The sequence below is a fragment of the Anguilla anguilla genome, chromosome 5 (assembly GCF_013347855.1).
Source record: "Anguilla anguilla isolate fAngAng1 chromosome 5, fAngAng1.pri, whole genome shotgun sequence".
NCBI lineage: Eukaryota > Metazoa > Chordata > Actinopteri > Anguilliformes > Anguillidae > Anguilla > Anguilla anguilla.
In genome coordinates this window covers 16,902,429-16,925,404 of record NC_049205.1, presented here as the reverse complement: position 1 = coordinate 16,925,404, position 22,976 = coordinate 16,902,429, and the positions used below count along the sequence as shown (strand labels likewise).

General features: G+C 48.0%; 1 protein-coding gene across 2 annotated transcripts in view; it reads left to right on the top strand.

The window, feature by feature from the left end:
• Positions 1-16,368, top strand: part of pard6a (par-6 family cell polarity regulator alpha) — a 42,676-nt gene extending 26,308 nt beyond the window's left edge. Inside the window, exons 3-4 of one of the 2 annotated variants that reach the window (XM_035419861.1) lie at positions 10,308-11,204; positions 11,247-16,368. In XM_035419861.1, coding sequence (XP_035275752.1) covers positions 10,308-11,203 — 896 coding nt within the window. In that variant the 3' untranslated portion in view covers position 11,204; positions 11,247-16,368. Of the gene's footprint in view, positions 1-10,307 lie in introns of both variants that reach the window. The other variant, XM_035419860.1, reaches the window with a different exon arrangement.
• Positions 16,369-22,976: the final 6,608 nt, after the last annotated feature.

Below are 22,976 nucleotides of genomic sequence, written 5' to 3'. Positions count from 1 at the left end.
TCACATACATTTTTTAAACCAGTTTCGAGCTGGTATGGCAGGGGTTAATCCTGCCCAATTAATGGAATTAAATCCTCCAAACCAATTAGTCAGGGTAGTGTATTATCCTTCTTTGACTTGGCAGAGGCCCATTTTAAGGGGTGACCTAACTTGTGCATACGGAAATTAATGCTGGTGATATGTAGGTCATAAGGATGGATTACAGAAACAGTGTGACAGTGTTGTGCAGAGCTAGGTGTGAAGCCAGACTGTCGTTTCGCAGCAGAACAATTATTATGCATGTCCATTCTCTCGCTTTTTGAACAGCTCTGACATAATTACCTTTCATCGACAACCAAGACAAACAGCCACCTCAAAGATACTGGTATCAATGTCTGGGCCAAACTACGACAGAATATTAATTCATTTTCATAATAATCAACCAAGTTATAAGTCTCTCTTGTGAATCATATGAGTTCATAATCTGTTTATGAAATTCCCTGTCCCAGTCCCTGCTGCATTTACCCTACAGTTTGGATATTACTTATGGCACAAATTTTTATACTTAATAAGTGTTTTTGTATCCCTCTGAGGGAAAACTGCTGATATTTGAGGTGGAGCTTATGCGTGATTAAAAAGACTCGTTTAATGTTTTTGGAGGGAAAGGAGCCATTTAGTCAGCCGTGCTGTGCTGCCACGTTTTCTGCATCTGGAGCCCCAACTTTTGAGTTTTATTGTTTTCCCAGTGTGCGCGTGTCTGTGTATGTGCACGAACGCAAACGCAAGCACACACACACACAAACACACACAAACACACACAGATACACGCACACACACACATGCACTTACATATATATTTATACACACACACACTCACGCACACAGACATACACACACATTTATATATATATAGATATATATATATATACTTATACTTATATACACATACACACACATACACACACATTTATATATATATATAGATATATATATACATACTTATACTTATATATACACATACACACACATTTATATATATATAGATATATAGATATATATACTTATACTTTTATATACACACACACACACACACATATATATATTTATATACGCACACGCGCACACACACACACACACACACACACGCACACACACACACACACATGCAAACACATGCAGACGCACACACACACACACACACACACACTACCCCTCAGCGTGTTTGGTTTTCCTCGCCTCTCTCTCTCAGTAGAGCTGCCAGGTTATTAACTGCACCCCAAGACATTCTCTGAAATTTGCCTGTGTCTGCCAGCACCTGCTGCACTGCCTGGAATACAGGAGGCCTGCAGAGAGAGTCTAAGCCAAATCAGCCCCCCCTCCTGCCCCCCCCCGGTCCTAAATCTCCCGTCCCGACTCGTTCACCGCACCGCCCCGTTAACTGAAAGAGAGTTCCAGAAGCGCGGCGAGGGTGAAACATTCCGCCGTCTGGGAGAGGGACATCAAAAGGGCCGATCTTACCGGGAGAGAGGAGAGGCTGGGCCTGACTCTGCAGCCCCCAGCAGCAGCAGCCGTTCTGGGGAAGAATGCAGAGAATTCCCCCTGCATCCAGGAGAGAGGCAAACAAGAGTGGGATTGGAGAGGGCGGGGGAGGGGGGGGGTCATCATGGGAATCGGACCCCGTTCTATTGATACGTTTGTACGTTCTGATTTGGAAAGTGGCGGGCACTGTCGCTGTACCCTTGAACGAGCCACTTAGCCCAAATTTCTCCGGTAAACTGTTCCGCTGTGCGGTTTGGCAGGTTCCAGGTGTAATGTAATTCGCCCGGGATGACGGGGACCCGGCGTGCAGATTTGTCACGCGTTGTGATGGCGCTCTTTCGCCACCCCGGCGCGCGGATTAATGCGGTCTATTCGGATTCGGGGGAGCCGCGGCAGCTGACTAAATCACACCGCTCCCCCCCCCCACGCGGGGCAACGAGGCCCGCAGTGTTTTAGAGGAACAGCTTTCAGGGAAACGCGCACACACCAAGCAAAACACGGCATTGAGAGGCAGGTTAGAGAATGGCGCTGATTACCGTACGCTGCGACCGCTCCAAAGAGAGACTAAAGTATGAATCTTGTATCTAACGGCAACAATGAGTCTTATGATTGGACTAGGGCCTGTCAAGTTACTCCCCTGGTAGAACATCCTCCATTTGCTTTATTATTTTTGGAGGAAACGCTCCAGCGAAGGCTTTGTCTCGTAAATTAACCAAACGAAAATATTTCCGCGGTGGGGATGGGAGGGGAGCGCGCATTAAACTCACAGCGCAGCGCCAACATTGCTCCCAGTCCCCCCGGGACGCGGGAACGGCTGCGCTGCCGTCTCTTCGCTGGCACGTTTCGGGGGCCTGCAGGGTGCTCTCTCCGGGAAGGACAACTCATGGTAAACACACGCAGAACCAATTTCACGGGTTCCGAGCGCTCTCGTCTGGTAGCGACGCTAACCTGCTGACGTTCAATGCTGCAACACGGCCGCAATGTTTCTTTGTTTTTTTTTTTTGTTTGTTTGTTTGTTTGTTTTTGTTTTGGCTTTCGTTTTGCTGCAGTGCCGGGGCACGTCGGCGAGGACGCGCTCGCCGGATCTTTCCCACCCCCTTAGCCGCTTCTCCGCCCCGCGGGGTCTCGGACGCGTCTGCGGTGTTTCGCCCCGGCCGTCCCCCTCAGGCTGCGGCCTACGCTCGGGTTGTTTTGCGCTAGCGTTCGTTTCCTTTTGTCTGAGGAGACTCCTGAGCTGCGCGGCTCTGTTTCGTGCCCGGCCGACCCCCCCCCCACCCCCCCACCCCGGTGAGGGGGACCTGCCCTCGGGGCCGCGACGGCTGGGCCTCGTCTGGGAATGAAACCGTGGTCAGGAGTTCAAGTCCGAGGCCGTCTCGCGCACCGCGTTAGCGCCCGAAGCGTTCAGAACCGCTACGTCTTCAGACCTTACGCAGGCAGACTAGAGACCGGAGTCTGGCTGGTGTGATTTTCTCAAAGCAGCGCTCCCTCTTCTCTCTCTCTCCGCCCCTCTTTCGGGCCCTCAGGGCGCCGGGGGGCGTTGTGAGGACAGGGGCCCGCCCTGACATTGGCCGTCCGGGTTTTTTGTTCTCGATCGGAGCTCTCTGAACAAGTGGAGCTTGAAGGGTCCAGGGACACGGGTAATAAACGCACGGGTTATGGAATAAATCATCCAGGGAGAGCGGGACTGTGTTGTTGGTGGTGGTGGGAGAGGGGAGGGGGGGGAGCAGAGGGGAAATAGCTGGCATTCATCATGCCAGTGGAGGTGGGGGTCCTGTCTGGAATCTGAGAGGTGCTTCTGCCGCCCTGCACCACCGAGCACAAGTAGGACAGGTGGGAGGACAGGAGCACTCTCCTCCTCCTCCTCTCTGTTCTTTCATTCTTTCTGTCTGCCTCCTGCTCTCTCTCTCTCTCTGTTTTCTCTCCATCCACCTCTTTGTCTCCCGTGTGTGTGTGTGTGTGTGTGTGTTTACAAGCATCTGTTTGTGTATGTGTGTGTGTGTTTGAGAATCTACCTATATGTGTGCACACGCACACACATACACACACACTCATGCCCCTCAAAATTACGGCATTTGTGTCCATATGGTCCCATCTCCTGCCCCCACCCCTTGCCCCGAACACTATTCTTCCCTCTCTGAAGCACATCCAGACTAATTAAGCCAGCGCAGTGCTCACCCACATGCTTCGTAACGGCAGCGGGTGGATTAGGAGGGTGCGTGCATCTGAAACGGATTATCGGAGCTCGTGTGAGCGTGCACGATCGATTACACGCGTACGCACGCGGACACGTACGCAACCACGCACACACGCGCGTACGTAAGCACACGCAGCCACACAACGCACACGCGCGTACGCACGCTCGCGCACACAACCACGCACACACGCGCATACATAAGCACACGCAGCCACACGACGCACACGCACACTCGCGCACGCAATGTGCTAACGCCACGTCCGTGTGCGAGCGCCGTTTTTTTGGCGGTGCGCAGACGTCTGTGGAATGGAGGTCCGGGCGTGCACCGTCTCCAGAGGAGCCAACGAGCCCACCGCCTGAAGCAGGTGAAATACGTCTCTGTGCCCTTCTTACACTCCGTGCGCTCTCCGTGCCCAGAAACAGCTCTTCTGAGGAAAACATGCAGCGTGGGGACGGCGGGGGGGGGGGCACGATGGGATCCATTTCTTAAAATTGGGCTCATTTCACAGGCACTTCACTTAAGCGCCTTACAAGGGGGGTGGGGGGTGGGGGGTGGGCAGGGGAATTTGATTACTAGTAACCCCCTGCCCCAGTCTGAATAATCCATGCAGACTACTGTGGAGAGAGACAAAGCGAGGGGGAGAGAGAGAGAGAGAGAGAGAGAGGGAGAGAGGCAGATTTGATACCATTCCTGAGTAAGTGTGTGAGTGCGTGCGTGTGTGTGTGTGTGCGTGTGTGTCTGAACATCTGAGTGACTGCAGGGTGTATAGCAGGCAGGCTGGTTCAACTACACTGCAATGTGGGGAAGGCCTTGCATCAAAGGCATCATCTTGATTGCAGGAGAAGAGTTAGGTTCCACCCCCCCCACCGCGCCTGTCTGCCCCCCTACACACACACACGCACACACACACTTGCACAGGCGCACACACACACCCACACACAGACACACACGCACGCACACATACGCGCACACATAGTTCATTATTCTGACTGCATTTATCCCCTTGTTCACCAGACAGTTTCTCGTTCACTGTCATTTTTGGATAGTGGGGGGTCAGAGTTCACATTTAATCAAACCTCCAGTTGTCATCCCCTATGAAATGGTGTAGTGGAGCTCACACTAATTAATTAAATGTGAAATATCATGACAGCTACACCCTGAGAGGCTTGTGGTGTCGTGCTCCTGTGGAGAAGCCTTTTTAATGATGTCATCTATCACGTCATCATTTTTTTTGATGTGAACCTTAATTAGAAAGTAAATAGCACTTCCTCTGAATGAGGCTGAAACACTTGCGATTCTGTTTATGAAACCAAAGTTGTTACTGTGTGTGTGCACGTATGTGTGTGTGTGTGCCCGTATGTGTGTGCGTGTGTGTGTGTCTGTATGCCTTTCTGCCTGTAGAAGTGAGCAAACAGCGCTTTTTTTCAGTCTCTCAAATTCAAATTTAAATTTCGACTTGGTGCTTTTTCACCATCAGTTATGGCATCACACTTCTTGATAAATGCACTTTTGGGACACCATGAAATATTAAAAGTTATGTATACACATGAATACACATGCATGTGCACGTGTGTATTTACGCACTGATATTATATATAAAGAACAAGGTTTCAAATAACAATAAAGCATGCATGAATACTTAAATAAAATAAACACTGCAATGTGCCCTTGTGAAACTTTATTTCAAGGTGCTTCATTGACTTGCTGTCAGAAAGGGTTGCATAAGCTGACATCAAAAAAAACAGAGATAAAATTGTCATGCTTTCAAACTTAAAACATATTGTCATTCATTCATTTCTGTAACAATGCCTACTGGCAAACATTACAGAGTGACAGTAACAGGAATAATACAAATGGTCTTTGCCTGTCTGGTACGCTATTAGAATTCATATTATCGCGTTACAAATATATTTTTATCTGAGTTAGCAGCAGATCCCTGTAGGCGAACAGTAAAACTCCTGGGGTTTACGTTCACTGATTCGGTATTCAGAAGAGAGAAGCTTTGTTCCACCCGCTCGCACGCCCCCTGGGCCCCTGGTCCCGTAACATTGCCGCAACGTCACGGCGACGTTAGATTTTTCACGGGGCTAATCGTCAGAATGCTTAAATCCCTCGCAAGCATCGTATTCTGCTTCAACGGCTCGGGGCTTAATGCCGCTGTTGGTCTTTTCTCTCCCACACTACTGGGCCGCGCTGACATCCCCGGCAGGCACAAAGCATGCTGGGTAGTTGTGAGAAGGAGGGGGAAGAGGTTACGAGTTGGATTGAGGATAGGCTGTGAGTTGTTTTTTTCTGTGACCGGGTTTGTGGCCTTCACTTGACTGTGAGTCTCCGAGGACACTGAGGTTGGAAAGCACAACAACGTAATTGGCTGTAATTAAGCGATGATTAAGTACGTAAAGAGGGACCAGTCATGATTTCTTTGGTGGGGTCCAACAAAGTATGACGTTAATGAACACTGATTGTGAATGAACGGATTAGTCTAGATAATCATTTAATGGGAAAAGGGCTGGATTGGTCTTTTTCATAAACATATGAACCGTATTCAGGTACTTGGAGTGCTTTATATAGGCTAGGTGCAGATATTTGTTTGCAAATATTTATAGATGCAAATAATTATTTTGCATGTTTTATTTGATGACGGTGGCCACACTAAACACTGTACTAAAGATGAATTCACCTTTCCCAGAGCAGCTAGGCAGCCCCACTAGTGGATTGCTGCAGTATACTATTTCATACTTTTATATATCTTATACTGTGTCATTGGTTATTTCTGAGTCACTGTTTTTTTTTAAGCAAAGAGCAAAAAAAAAAAAATGAAACGGTTATCAAAACAATTGTCAGATCATATTCTGATATCACATTCACATGAGCCTACTGTTCGCGAACTATTGCAGTTATGACTGAATAGAATAGATAAATATGCCAACTGCCGCGAACAGTGCAGTCCTCGAACCGACATGCAGTTTGGCCGTGAAAAATTAGCAGTCATTAAATGGCTAATTTAGTTGATTCAGGAATCGCAAATGGAAAATTGCTAGTGATTTCTCACTGAATGTCTTTAAGGCCATCTTGCTGCTACAGGACGGTATGATAGGTTATAAAAGCTGGTCACTGAAGGAAGTGCCCTAGCTGTGAAAGTGCTCATCTCCCCCCGCACGCTGAGCCTGGGCCTGGGTTTCTGGTTAAAAATAACCAGAAACATTTCCTCCTGCCGCACTCTCTTTCACGGTGCATTAAACTTGAGTCTTGAGCGGGTTCTTCCAGCGCCCTTGTCTGCTGGCGAGGGCTAAAAATAAGGAGGCTGGTATCTGGGGTGGACGGAGAGGTGTGCGGAAGAGGGGTGCCCGCTCGTGCCGGGCGTGGGGTATGGGGGGACATGGGTAAGGGGGAGGATTAGAGAGTTTGAGTAGAGAGGGTATCTGCTTCAGGTGGTGCTCTTCGCGTCCGGTCCTGTCACGTCTCCTCACTCCTGAGGGTGCTGGTTTTGGGCCAAGCTGTTGAAAAATAGCGAGTCCTGACTGCTGTGCTTCTGAGGGGTTCGCTGTACGTAGCGGCAAGCGCACGCAAGAGAGAGAGCTGTTTGTCGTTTGCACACGGACAGTCACACACTGAGCACTCTCAGGGCTCCTGGCACACACACACACGCGCGCACGCACGCACGCAAACACACACACACAGATGCACACACAAGCACACACACACACATACATGCACGCACATACATGCATAGACACACACACACATCCACCTAGATGCTTACACATGCAGTGTGAACACACACTGTATCCTGTAATTGGCAATGTGATATGCGAGCAAGCTGTGGAAATCACTGAAATACCTTGTGGAGGATAATTCCAGATAATGTCAGCCTGCACCAGCTGGTCAGCCCCCCCCTCCATACCCTCATCAGGGTTCATTCAAAATAAATCTGAGGTTCAGTAGAGCCTGAACTATAACGTGTTCTTTAAAAAAAAACCACAAAAGTGTCTGTGCAACCTGACTCCCCTCTTGTGAACCTAAAGAGTGTGGTGGCTGAGCCAGATTAATATGAGTCTCGTGTGCTGGTCCACAGCGTGTCCACAGAAGCTCAGGTGGTCCACCCCCTTGGCCCACATCACTAACTGAAGCTGCATTTAATTCTGCTCATCACCGGGTTTCTTGGCAACCATCTGACAGCATTTATCTCAGTCTTCTCTTCAGAAGAGACAGAATACTGAGAGATGGATAGTTAAAGGGAGAGAGGGGGACCGAGATGCATCGGAGATGGATATGGAGGGAGAAAATTGGATGGATAGAGATGATGGAGGCAGGGGCAAAGAGTGAGATGGATAGAAATAAAAGGACAGCAAAGCTAAGAGAAGGCGGCTCAGAGGACATACAGAAATGAGTAATGATTTGGTAACGATTACAGGCTTCGCCTTTCTGCCTCTTCCATCTGGAATGAGCCGCATGGGCAGATAGCATCACTCTGCAGCACAAAGAGCATCGCTGTGCAGCGCTGAACATCACTGCTTGATACAGAGAGTGACAATCACAATCCTCTCCATCACAATTGAAACCCTGTTGAATGTCCGTAGGACGGGCTGGGGCAGCTTGATGGATCGGTCCGTTGTGAAGAGAGATCTCCAGAATTTTGCGCAGGAGAGCCCAGATGTCTCCAGCTGCAGGAGCCTTAGGGACGGACCAGGATAACGTAATAGTGTATGTGTGTGTCCGTGGTGACATGACATGACACTTAATGGCAGGGGTGCCGGTGCACCAGAAGGGGACGGGCTGAAATTGTTGCGGTAGGTGCTTGTCAGGAACCGGTCCAGAGGTGTGCAGCAGTTGCAGTCGGCTCTCTGAACGTCGCCTGGCGAGACGTGCCTTTGTTCAGACCCTCTCTCCTCCAGAACAAAGGGAACGCCGCGCTGAGTTAGCACTAGCTGTCCGGCGTTTTATGAGCGGCGTCTGTCACCTGTCACCAGCAGCTCAGCCGGCCCCTCGCGCCGGTGCGTCGTGTTCCTAGCGCGCACCGCAGGGCTTTTAGCACTCACCTTCATAACGAGCCTGCATCAGCCTGGACACCTGTACTTGCGTTTGTGTGAGAGTGCCTGAGGGGTCTGCGTGTGTGTGTGAGCGTGTCGAGCAGTATGGTTTTTATTTCAATTTGCCGTCGTGAAGGACTGGAGGGACTTCTGCGGTGGACCTTCAAAGTATTCTCTTTGAAGGGAGGTTTGTCCTTCGCTGGAAGTGCTTGATCAAAAGAGGGTAAGAGGAAGAGAGAGGGAAAGAGGTGCTGGAAGATTAAAGCCGATGTAAAGCTCCAGTGTTATCGCTCTCCTCGTTCACTGGAAGCTCACCGGGGAGCCTCCCGTGAGGCAGAGGCACTAATGAAGTGCAGGAGCAGGCGCCGCCATCAGAAACACAGCCTCCAGCTGTGCTGGGACACCTCAGTGTTCCGGAACATTTCACTCTTCCAGAATACTGTGATGTTCCAGAACATTGCGCTCTTCCAGAATACTGCGGTGTTCAGGAGCATTTCGCTTTTCCAGAATACTATGGTGTTCCAGAACATCCTGTTGATCTACAATAATAGGGTATTTCAGAGCATGTGCTTGTTCCAGAATACCCTGATGTTCCATGGCAACGCAAAGTTCTTGAAGACTGTAGAATTCCAAAATACCCCATTGTCTCCATAGTACTCTGATGTTCGAGAACACAATAGTGTCCAAGAATAACTTGTATTCCAATGTTGCCAAATGCATCACCTGAATAAATAATGTGCAGAATTCAAAATGTATAAGTAGATTAAGTCACCCCTGAAAATAGGAATCTGCCGAGGAAATCCATACCAGAACTGATGAAATACAGAGACAGTGAGATTGTGTTTGTTTAGGTTATTCAATCTGTTGTGAGATGAAGGTTCGAGAGACAGATTGATCCAATATCCCCCCAAACACACACACCCACACATTTAATCATATCAGTTTTTCTCTCAAAAACTGCCAGTGTCTGTGAGCAGTTCAAGCATGATGTCCAATCTGATGTCTGCATGGCTGTAGCTTCTGGCTCTGACCTAAAAGGCAGAAAAATTGATCCTTAGCTGCTGACATAACCACTGTGCTTCTCTCTAAAGTTACCGCTGTGCAAGCACATCTTCAGAAACCCTGTTTTTTGAGTTTCCTCAGACGCTTTTATCCAGATTAACTTATACGGCATACTCTTTTTATTTTACAATCCATTTATACGGCTGGATATTTACTGAGGCAATTCAGGTTATCAGGTCAACGGCAGCCTCTGAGGTACATGCCCAGTTCCCTAACTATTATTCTGCAATTCTGGCCTCTAGGTTTTAAAAATATATATATTTTAAACAGATCTCATAAACTGCAGCTGTTTTAACAACCGGAGGCGCAGACAGTGGGTATCTAAGCTAATGTGAATGGTTTACGTCTGCATTTAGAGAATGTAAAAGATTTCTAATTCAGATTCAATTTCGAATTGATTTATTGGACATGCGAGAAGAATCTTCTTTTGTCCAAGCACAGATATAGCTCATTGCTCATTGTTCTCCGTCTCTCTCTCTCTCTCTCTCTCTGTGTTGGGCAGATGTGGACGAGCCCGTGGTCTTCGCCACCAACTCGCTGCAGCGGAAGAAGAAGGGTCTCCCGGGCCTGCGGCCGGCCCAGCAGGGGAAGGGGAAGCCGGCGCTACTGATCGGCCTGCCGCAGGACTTCCGGCAGATCTCGTCCATCATCGACGTGGACATCCTGCCGGAGACGCACCGGCGCGTGCGCCTGCACAAGCACGGCTCCGACAAGCCGCTGGGCTTCTACATCCGCGACGGCGTGAGCGTGCGCGTGTCGCCGCAGGGCGTGGAGAAGGTGCCCGGCGTCTTCATCTCGCGGCTGGTGCGCGGCGGCCTGGCCGAGAGCACGGGCCTGCTGGGCGTCAACGACGAGATCCTGGAGGTGAACGGCATCGAGGTGGAGGGCAAGTCGCTCGACCAGGTGACGGACATGATGGTGGCCAACAGCCACAACCTGATCGTCACCGTCAAGCCGGCCAACCAGCGCAACAACGTGGTGCGCGGGAGCAAGGCCTCGGGCAACAGCTCCGGCTCGGGCTTCTCCCACGACTCCACCCCCAGCCCCGCCTCCCAGTACGTCAGCCACTACAGCAACAGCACGGCGGAGGGCGAGAGCGACGAGGACGGCGACCTGATCATCGAGAGCGACAGCCTGCCCCCGTACCTGCCCGCCGACCACTTCGCCAACGGCGACGGCGGCGGCGGCCTCGGCAACGCCTCGTCCTCGTCGGCGGCGGCGGCGGCGGCGATGGGGCTGCGGCCCCTCCCCCAGAGCGCCTCCTTGCACAGCAGCTCGCTCTCAGACAGCAAGGCCTCCCTCAGCTCCCTCAACACCCCCACGCACAACGGCAGCCCCGCCGGGGCCAGCAGCAGCCAGGAGAGCATGCGCGAGGACGGCAACGTCATCACACTGTGAGGCCCCGCCCCCCCCCCCCTCCTCCCGCCTTTACACCGGGAGAGCCCCGCCCCCTTCCCCTGAGCCCCGCCCTATCGGATCAGACCACTCCAACGTTTCTGAAGGAGGAGGAGGAGTCTGCACAGCCAACAAACGGAAACAACAGCAACAAAAACCAAGAAAAACAGTTCTACTTCCCTTGGAAATATCCACTACTTTTTGAAAAAATATATGAACTTATTAATACCTCATTTCTACAACACAATAGGCACTATATAAAAAAAAGTATTGCCTTTTTTTGGTCTGAAAGTGCCCGATGTTTGTTCCATGCATCTAAAATGAATGGAATTGGACACCGCAGCCAGTGAGGTCAGCGGGGGGCGGGACTTGTGGCTAATCCTGAAGAAGGCTGACAGCCTCGGCTGTAAGGAGGTGCCTTTCGCTATTTTTTTCTCTCACTCCGCTAGCCTTATTAATGTTTTTTTTTGTTTTATTACTCTCACTAAATCTCATAAAATTAGCTCATTTTCTAGCACCGGAAGGTTGGGGAAAACACTGCGAGGCATTTCTCCGGAGAGGACACGCAAGCGGGCTGTACTCTCTCCCTCTCAGTCAAACTACGAGCTGGCGAGGAAGTGTCCGGAATACACAGTGAAAGATGTTAAATTCAATTGTGCCCTCCGGCTAAGGGTTGGAAGCACAGCGGTGGCTTTATTACTCTCCCTCCCAACCCCTTACACACACACACACACACACACACACACTATAGGTCCAGACAGTGCTCCCTGAACAGTAAATCTAGCCTTTTCCCCCTGCACGTTAAAACAGCAGAAGGTGACATAAGGTCTGCTCTAAGATGGAAGAAAAGAACATGTTCAGCACATCATGGTCCGTGCAGCACCTTGCTGGCTAGTTGAGGATATATTGTTAGCTTTTTTCTCATTATAATTTTTGTCAAAGGTGTTTTTCTTTTTTAATTCTATCTATAAATATATATGGCTCTGCAAATATGTTGTCATGGCAACCACTCTTTTGCACATATGAGCTTAGCTGCTTGACCGCACCCATGACAACCAATCAGATGGCTTCCACTCTTACCTGTCTGTGCTTCACCGCCCCCCCAACCCCCTCCGCCCAGAGGAACAGGAATACAACGCGAAGGATGTGTCAAAACCAAGCCAGGATCACACTACTGAGGACACTTGAGCCCTGACCTTTGACCTGCTTACACCCTGACAGGACCCTGTGGACAAACACCTGCAGTACACAGACTCCGTCAATGGTACTTCCTGTCTTTCTTTGTGTACAAGAAGTCATACACGCTGTCCGCTTTAGAAGCTGAAGGATACTTATAACTGTTTTTTTTTACTGATAATAATGTGAGAATGTAGCATGAAGGATTTGGCTGCAGATGTTATATTTGGGATGTCAGATTGGCTGATGGTCATATTCAGAGTGAAGGCAGTGGACTTCTGCTTCACTGCTGTAGCTAGAATTAAAAAGGAAATAAAATCCATACACCAACCACCACAGATATATTTATAGATACATGCTTTTGTGCTGCCAAAAGTGACAGTCCAAAGTTACTTTGAAAAAACACAAAAGCAGAGATGTCCCCCGGTATTAACTGGTCATCCGAGTATAACTGCAACCTTGGAGTATTCATATAAGGAGCTGCCTCACCTCTGCCAATATCCCAGTAATCACTGACTGAGCCATTAGTTCCCCAAGCTGATATCAGTGTGATAGGATATGGAGGCAACTGGTCCCCTGGATCAAAGGTGTTTAGATGCAGTACTGCATTCACTGTGTTAAAATGAGACTCTGAAAGTGTTGAAATAAATAGGAAATGGTGAGGGACTGGTTGGGTTCTGTAGTTCACCATTATGTGTAAATGAAGTTTTCTAACTGCTCTGACCGCATGTGGCCCGAGTGGGAACTGTGCTATTCCACATGCACCGCGTAGGGTAGAGGTGTGGACCATGACAACGGGGTGATTCCAAACTCCAGCTTCTGCATTGTTTTCTATTTACTTCCCACCAAACCCCGTCTGTCGTTATTTTTTTTATGTGGAACCGTAACCGTGACAACGGAGCGGAACTGGAGCCTGGTGCAAGGGGGAGTGGATTCAATTGAAAATTTTGACGCAGCCCTCGTTTTTATCATTGTTGTCTCCGTGGGTTTGCGCCCTGCGGGTTGTGTGCTCTGGGTTTGCGTCCTCTGAAGGTGGTCCGGTCCTGGTCTTCCGTTCCCTTGGGAACGTCTCAGATGCCGCTTGTGTGAAGTACAAGGGAGCAGCAGACGGCAGGCTGAGATTTTGGTGGAGCAATAGTCCGTCAATCATCTGCCCCTGCCAAATCTGCCATTTCCTATTGGCCATTATTGGGCTGGACCAGGTTTTGATTGATGCTCAACGTTGGCTGTTTCAACACCAACTTCCCCAGGCCAGGTTCAGTGGGAGGAGATAGAATGTTGACGCACGGTCATGCGGTCTCACACTGAACAAGCCTGCAGTGGACTCATACTGAAGGACGCAAATGTAAGGCCCACACCCATCACAAGGCACGTGTGCGTTTATGTGTGTGTGTGTGGGCAAACTATTTTCAGCTTTCCATCCCTCTTGTCTCTTTTGTAGAAACTGCATGCTCCCCTGCCCTCCGTCTAATAACTGACGAATCAGTTCCCCCTTCCATCATTAATATATCCCGGCAGGGTCGGGCTGGCGGTGCTGCTAGCTCATGAAATCTGAGTTATCCATCTCCGCAGCCGGCCGAGCGAAAGCGGCTTCATTACTGGTGTTATCGCAGAGCAGCGCTTTATTAGAGCAGCAGTTCTGTCGCCTCTCCTCAGGCCACAGCCAGCAGTCTGCGCGGCGGGGATTTACCTGACCGTGACCCCGTAGACCAGCGCTACACGGCGCTACGCCTCCCTCACATTGATTTAGCTGCAAATAAAGCCGGGGACAAGGAAGGAGACGTGTCACATGGCACAAGGTTGATCGATGGGGTCATGGGTCAGGGGTCGCCCACCCCTAATCAAAACGGTGGATCATTGTACATGTACTCGTATTTATCACCTTTTGTTTTTTTGAAGATCATGTCCTGTGGATAGGTGATAGTGACCCAATGGAAATGGCAAGAATGACTTCTCTTTGCACCTTTAGCATGGATTTAATACTAAGACTATACTGCAGCTGCTTATTTTGAGTCCGGCTGGAATGTGTTTCACCTTTAAAAGTCGTACCAGCTGACAGGTGATGCCAAATGTGTTTATTGCAGCTTGCATTGATCTCCATAAAAATATGAACGGCAAAATAAGCAGCACCCCATAAGGTTATGACTCTGGACCAAGTCAAGAGCTGGCTGAGCTTAACATTGGTCTGTGTGCGTTTGCGTGTCTTTATGTACGTGCACGTGCATTTTAGGGTTTTTTTTTTATTTAAAAAAAGCAATTGCTGTCCTGTCTGGTTCCTGTCCTGCTGAAACTGCTATAATTGCATGTGAATAGGTCTTGTTGACATGGTTTCCGTGACGACCGCACCTGCGCCATGGCGATGAATGTCTATTTTAATTCCCCTGATAAGCACGGCACGGCGGAGGCGTGCGCAGACATGCAGACGGATTGCTCGCTCGGAGCGCGCTCAGTGCAGATGCCAGGGGTCAGGCCGCGTTCACCTTAATTTAGGTTTATCACCATGCCGCTACCACAAATAACACCGCCCCCCCCCTCCCCCACCCAAAATGTTCCTTTGGATTGGCTCGCCCTCTCTATTTCTGTAGCCAGGACCCTACCCCTTTTATTTTTAATAAAACGGTGCAGATGATGCAGGTTCCGAATATCTTTGAGTGCTTTCAGATCAATCGGACGTTGCCTGTGCAGTCACCAGCATTGCAAATTTGTTCCTTCAATCATCCTCTAGAATTTAAGGATGGTCTGTACTGGATTAATCTTTTTCTCTTTTTGGAATAAACTTAATTTTTTTTTTTAGAAGACAGTGCGGTGGGCTTTTGCTTGGGTCTAGTTGCTGCATGAGGCCCTTGCAAACCACAGAAGCCCAAGTTTGACCCGTTAAAGGCTTCAAATGAATGACTCTCGTGCTGACTTTCTAGCGACCTGATCCAAAAGAGCACTTAGGGCCCCACGGCCAAGGAATTGGGTTCTGGTTTGGGTCCGTCAGTCAAAATAATTAATGAAGGAATTTTCCCAGCCTGCATTGCGCTTTGCCCCTCGTCGTTCTGAACCAGCCGGGGCGGCGTCGATGCGGGTCGCAGGGGTGTGTGTACTGAGCAGCCCGGCTCTTGGAGTTACGAAGAGCGACGGCACTAGCAGACGCCAGTGTGGGCGTAGATGCACGTCAGACCGCTATCTCAATTTTAACCTTAATATCAGCTGCGTGAACGTTAGCAGCGACCTTCCCCTACCTGCAGAGAAACACCAAGCCAACCCCCTGCCGCTGAATTGTAACCAGAAGGTTCAGAGGTCGCTAATATGTTTGCGTCTTTCCGGTGATTCTGTTTACGGTTCAGGTCTTTGAGAACGCGGGGTCGGCTGTTCTCCTCTTTATTTGTAGGGATCACAGCGGGGGGGTTATCGGAGATTTGTGAGCATGAGAGGGGCGGGAGTTAACAGAGCATAGTAATCACAGGTACTGAACGGGCAGAGGCTCTGGAACAATCCGCTCAATGCCGAGAATGCTTTTTATGTCATTGGGGGGAGGTGACCGTGACCCGGAGTCCACCCTGACCAACCAGATAGCCTCTCCCTCCCAGTATCCATGGCAACACTGCACACACTCCAAAACTATGTACCGGACAATAATATAAGCCTATATTTTTTATTATTCACTCATTGTATATGTATAATAAAAATTAAAAGAAAAAATAATACATTAAGGGACATTTTTAATAACTTGGGAGATTTTTGTATGACAGAACATTTTATATATGTATAAAAATATGGACAGTATTTTTCTTATTCTTGTACTTTTATTTGTATATGAGAATCCTGGAGATGACCCTCCTATCACTATGACTACCGTGAGACAAACTGAAATCAGAGGAACTTTGTATTTATATTATTTAATGAATCAAAGGGTTTTGGGGTGTACAATACTGTGAATGTGATATAAATGTATGCTGATTATAAAATATTATCTAAAGATAATAAAATATGTTAAAAAACCAAAATGAGTCTGTATTCACCAGTTGTATTCTGCTCTACCAAAATGTCATTCAACCTGCAGTACTTGTATTATGAAGGTCTTCTGTTACCTTATCTCCCAGTCTTACCGCAGATCGATTTCCATTTAAATTTCAAAGATGTACTACATCTTTGAATCTATCTTTGAGCATATCTCTATGTGTAGCACCCTGAAAGGTGTTTTCAATTGCCAAAATGTAGAATCACAGGACCTGGAACCTATGTTTTATTCCTACAAGAGAATGCTGAATCATTTTATACAGAGAAGGTGTGAGCTGTGTTGTTAAATTCACCTGTTTCTACAAGTCATTCCATTAATGGCTTATTTATCATTATACTTGCAAAGTAGTAATTCTTTTTGCAAAAGTAGATTTTTATATAGCTTTTCTGCGCATAACGTCACCTTTATTTTTGGGATATGGCAAATACTGTCATTCTAAATGAACTTCCCAAGGCCACATAAATTCACAGGAAAGGAAATACGTAGCCTGTAATTCATACAGTTTGGAACATACCACCTAGACCAGGGGTGTCCAATCTTATCCGAAAAGGGCCAGTGTGGGTGCAGGTTTTTGTTTTAGCCTTCACCAATACTGGCCCTTTTTCGATAAGTTTGGATTCCCCGACCTAGACCTTAACTATTACAAGGTGGGTCTGTAAAAGGAGAACAAACATTTGAGAGTCTGGGCTTGATAGCTGGACATGTGGTATCTGAAGTGAATGTGGTCTGGAGGCTTGTTTCCAAGAGCTAGGGAGGGGGGTTGAAATATTTGGCACAAAGGTTTTATTAGACAGTCTTCTCATCTGTTTATTGATTGATCGTTTAGTAATGCCTGCTGCGAATCTGCCCTGCCAGTCCATGTTCTGTCACGCTCATTCAGGAAGTGCCTTCATCAGACGAGCACTGGTGGTCTCCCACCGTTACCGTGACGTTGTAGTGAGCGGAAGACAATCGCTCCACTGTAACTGCCGTTGTAAGAGCCTTTGTTGGCACTTAAGGTAAGTGACACTTCCCAGTCCATTGTATTTAAGAACCATACAGATATCCAGTTTCTGCTCTGACAGGAATTGTGTAATTGATATTTACTATATATTTAGTGATGCAATTCAGGATAAGTAGACTGATCGAGGGGTACAGTGAAAGTCTTTGATTTGGGAATCAAACATACAACTTACCGCTGACCGGTCAAGCTCAGTCTCCTACACCTCTGATGTATGCCAGAGAGGAAGGGGAGGGACATTAGATCAACTGGAGTTCCCCTGAAATCCCTGGTGCTTTCTCTCCCCTCCCCCTTCCTCTTTTGCCACTGTCCCGTGGGGACAGGGCGAGACCGGGCAGTGCAGGGGGTGGGGGTGAGTTGGGGTGACAGACACGCAGGGTTCCAGGGAAAGGGTGACGTCAGTCTCGCCGGCTCTTGGCTCTCGCAGAGGGCAGGCCTGACAGGAGGTGTCTGGATTGGCACCCAACCTAATCTAGTCATACAGGACAGAGAGGAAGTTCCCCCCTGTCTGTCAGATCCTGTTATTCACACTCCATGCTGGCCGAGAGAGATACAGCAACAGTGAATACACACCCTGCACATTCAGCAGCACAAACACACACAAACCCATACAAACCAACACAATATCTAGGCACTGTGGCACAGAACTGAGTTTCATAGACGACAAATTGTGAGGCAGCTGTGTGGTGTAGTGGTTAGGGCACTGGGTTTACAGTATTGAGATTGCAGGATGAATTCCCCTGTGGGGAACTGCCATCATGTTCTTGGGCAAGACAACTAACCTGAGATACATCTGTGAATAATACAACAGCACGAAGTTGTGTAAATATGTATGTGTAAATATATTGTTGTGTAAATATATGAAAGTGTTAATTAAATAATGAACATGTAGTTTGCTGGGCAAAAAGGCTGAGAGAAACACAGAGAACAGGTCACGAGTGCTTTAATGCGCAGAGTAGAGGCAGTGGAGTACTGAGGGAGAGGGGCACACTGTGTTTTGGAAGACTCTTTCTGTCTGGGATTGTTTTGCCTGTGTTTCTCTGTACCCTGATCTGTGTGGCAGGCCAGACACCACCAACAGAGCCCCAGTGTCCACACACACACAAACACACACACACACTCTCTATCTCTCATACACACACACACACGCACACACTCTCTCAATCACTCACACACACACACATACACACACACTCTCACTCACACACACACACACACACACACACACTCTCTCTCTCTCACACACACTCTCTCACGCGCACACACACACAGCGACACACTCTCACTCACACCACACACACACTCTCTCGCTCCCTCTCTCACACACAAACACACACTCTACAAACACACGTGGGCCTCAGTATTCCCAGTACCAGGCGAAGGCAGGAGGAGGGCCCTGACTCGGTGCTTGGTGAAGAGGGCGAGGGCTGCAGACGAGAGCCCCTCCCTCTCCTCCCCCCCCCCCCCCCACCCCCCCTCCCCCCTCCCCCTCCCGTTCCAGCCTCCACAGACTAATATTGTGATAATGGAGAGAATGGCTGACTTGTCTGACTCACTCTGACTTGCTTTCTCTCTCCCGCTCTCGTGTGAAAGGCAGCTAGGACTCAGCGGCTCAACGGCAACAAAGGCCGTTCTGTGCCCCGGCCTACGGCATTCCAAAGGGCGCATTGTGCCCGGTGAGCGGCCCTGGGACAGGGACCCCCCACCCCCAAACGCCGCTTCACCCCCGCCCACCCGCGCCCAGCCCCGAACGGGCCCGGTCGAGCCGCCGGGTTATTAACGAAAACAGCGGAACCGGCGGCAGTGCCTCTCTGCCCCTCTCGCAGATGGATAATTTCCTGTGGCCTGTTATTACTGTAATCGTCCACTGTTATCCTTCATAAGCTGAGCTGCGGTGCATCCTGGGAAAAGACCAGAACGCTGAGCCGGGAGGTGCATGCGGTCGGACGGAGGTTCGAGAGCATGACCTGACAAGGGAGGAACAAACCCGGACCACAGTACCACTGTCCTGCTCTTAGGTTTTGAGGAAAATCTTGAAACATTCCATTCTCTTTTCTAACCGTGTATTTGAAAGAAAAGCCTTCCATTCATTCTTGGCTTTACCCTAATCAGGTGAAGCTAACAGCGCTGGACACCTTATTGAGTCTGCAGGTGTGTGTCCCCGCCTCTGGTTGAACAGGACTTCTCTTGTCAGAATTTTTACCCTCAAGGGTGTGAATCAAACATGACTGAGAACTTAAGCTGTTTGCACCAACACAGGGGTAGACAGAGCCTGTGTGTGTGTGTGTGCGTGCGTGCATGCGTGCGTGCGTGACATTTTTTCCTTCTCTACCACTACCTCCCACACTTAGCGAACTGCTAACTGATACGAAATTATCAGATAGTGTGTGTGTGTGTGTGTGTGAGATTTGTGCGTGGAGGCTACACCTCCTGAGCTCTAAATACCAGCAGCAGAGAGCAGCTTGACGCAAATGCAGAGTCGTCACAAATGCAGAGCCATCACAAATGCAGAGCGTGCACAGCACACTGTGGCACCCCGTTACCCACAATCTACGGGGAAGCCGTGGGTGCCCTTTTTCTGAATGAATTCTAACAAGCATCCTACCCACAACCCACAGGGCAAGCTTCTGGTCACGAGACAACAGAAATAGCATTAGATGGTGTGTTTATTCTGCAAACACCAGCGCACGTGCCTTTCATCTCTTCCAAACATGTGCCAGATTGAGTATTCCTTCCCCCTCTCCTCCAGCTAAGCCTCACACTCCATTGTCTAATGTTCCCCACTGTTTAAACTGTGCATCAGCGATACATTTTTCACTCTAATGTATAGAGTCCTGCTGAGGTGAAATGGTGTCGGGGGGGGGGGGGGGCTGGCTCTTAACAGCATTTCCTCATTACAGCACCATCAGTAGGGGCTTTCACGTGCAACCTGTGTGATTGGTGGAGGTGAGGGTGTGGGGCGGAGCCACTGGGGTGGGGTCTGAGTGCTGCTAAGCGCATTTACTCTTCTGATAAAGACAGATCTGTAATGTGATCAATGCTGTAACTGACACCATCTTCTCCACTCACATCTGTTTGTGTCTTGTTTGTGCTATATCTATCTCTGCCCACTCCCTCTCTCCTTAATATTTTTCTTTTCATCACTCACTCTACTTCCTCTCTCTCTACTACGTATTTATTTTTCTTTCCAACATTCTCTCTTCCGCATTGTATTGTTTAATGTGTTCCCCCAATTTGGAATGCCCCATTTTATTTATCAGTGTTTATTGAGTTACTTCCACCCATGAACTCAGCCAGCTGATTCTACTTATAAGTTATACCTCTTGGCTGAAGAATTGTGGTAATCAGCAAATCCAGGTGGTTGGAACAAAATACTGGGGAGGACTTTTACTTTCTGAACCTGGATTTTCCACCTCTGCTCCACTATCAGTTCAAGAGAGGGCAGGTAAGCAGGTTCTCCCCTCCGAAGCATGTGATGTCAGCTATCGCTTCTTATCACACCGCATTTTTCTAAGTTGGGCGTGCACAGATACGAGTCGGAGGAAGGCATGTCATTCATAGCTTAACAGACAGACTGGTTGGACCAGTGGGGGCCGCTGGTATGCGATGAGACACAATCTCCCTAATTTCCTACCCTGACTACATGTCTCTGACATCAGAGCACAGGAAATTTTAATAAGACGAACAGGCCATTCAGCCCATCCAAACTCATCATTCTGCCTAGAGATTAGAGCACACCTCAGATCTGAACCTTTTCACTGATAAGACATCAGGATGGCGCAGTTTCCCTATCCAAGCCCCTAATCTCCTAAAACTCATATCCTACATCCACTAAAAATGGGCCACTTCCATACCTGATAATATATAAATGCTAGTGGAAGTTGACACCCTTGTAGATAATGAAGAGCGAGGAGACAGGACACAGGAGCCACTATGAGGTTTGTAGTTTGTTTAAATCACATTGTGCCAGACTGCAAAAGCATTATGATCAGACATTCATACCCGTGTAGTGTACAGAGGTCCCCACCATGATGGACACTTCAAAAGTGTATGGGACTCTGTGACAGACGATGTTTTTTTACGTTTTCTAATTGACAGTTTTCAGTAAATAACCACAGACATCAAATGTTTTACTATGGATACCGGTATCCATGTGCAGACATGTTGTTAAGTGTCACACAAAATCCGCAAGTGTGCCTCTGTGTCATTCTGCTGTTCCAAACATCCCTTGGAGACTGACTGGAGATATCTGCTGACCCCTGCTGTTTGCAAGGAAACAGCCGCACAAGTATGCCAGGAGAAAACAATAACACAAAGTTATGAAAGAGAATTACAAGTGCAATCAAGGCTGTGCGTGCACATCCAAATCATGTGGCATTGAGCCAACTGAATAACACAGACAGTAATAATAAACTCTGAATTCTTTACTAAAATTAAAAATAGAGACGCATACCATTTGTCTACATCACCACCACACTGTCGTCAACACCACAAAGCATGACATTTAGGTATGTAAATATGCGTATGCAGAAATATTTGGACACACCTTAGTGAACAAGTTTAGTTCCCTGACAAAAATGTCTGAAACAGAATCCTGACATTGCCAGTGCCATGACTACTATATTACACGCAGTCATGCTGTTTCTCTGAAAAGCTGTTACATTTTTTCATTGTCACTCTGAGGAGAAAAAAGGCCTCAAATGGAGTCTAAAATAATTCCACTTCCGGATTTCACTGCACGGCCAGCCCTATGCATACAGTATGTGGCCCGGGCGTTGACAGATCTGTGGAATGACTGTCATCCTGTTTACATGTGACTGTCGTCATATTTGCATAAGCTCCCAGAAGTGGCTATCCAGCCCATAATATAGAGGTAGAATGAAAAATATAGATTGGTGGTATTTAAAATACATTTAGTTGACATATGTATTTGCACGTATGATTTTCATTTGTAATACAGGTGTTCACTTCTTTTTGGTGTGGTTTAACACCTCTGTGTCACCTGTAAACCAGCCAATGCTGCCATTTTTTAAAATTATAATTTAAGCATACATTTTTAGGCATGTATGTTGTATTTTGAAACGGAATACATTGTAGTGCATTTTTTCCATTCCCTGCTAGGCAGAAACCTTAGACAGATTTTCTAGGATTCAGCTTTGCAGTTCAAAATACCTACATTCTCTTCGTTGATTCAACACGTGTCACAAGAATCCTACTACAGTTTGCCATCTGTCATTTACTTTGAGTTCGCATGTAGCTTGAACATTATAAATATGGCTACAAAAAGGGGAAATTAGTGAACCAGAGACATGTACACACGGAAGGCTACAGGTACAGGGAGTATCAATCATCTACCTCATTATATGACTCTGCAGGCTGTTTCAGGACAGACCATAGAAACAGAGATTAAAGAGCCATTTCTTGATCATAGAAAGCAAATTAAGTATTAAACAAATTGTTACTGTGTTAATTAGCTGGCCATATAATTAAGTATTTCAGTAATTACTGATATAGCCTAATTGTTTCTGTCACACATATCATATTACCATTGTTACTGTGATTGGATTTGGGGTTCTCCTATTATTTTCCCAGGA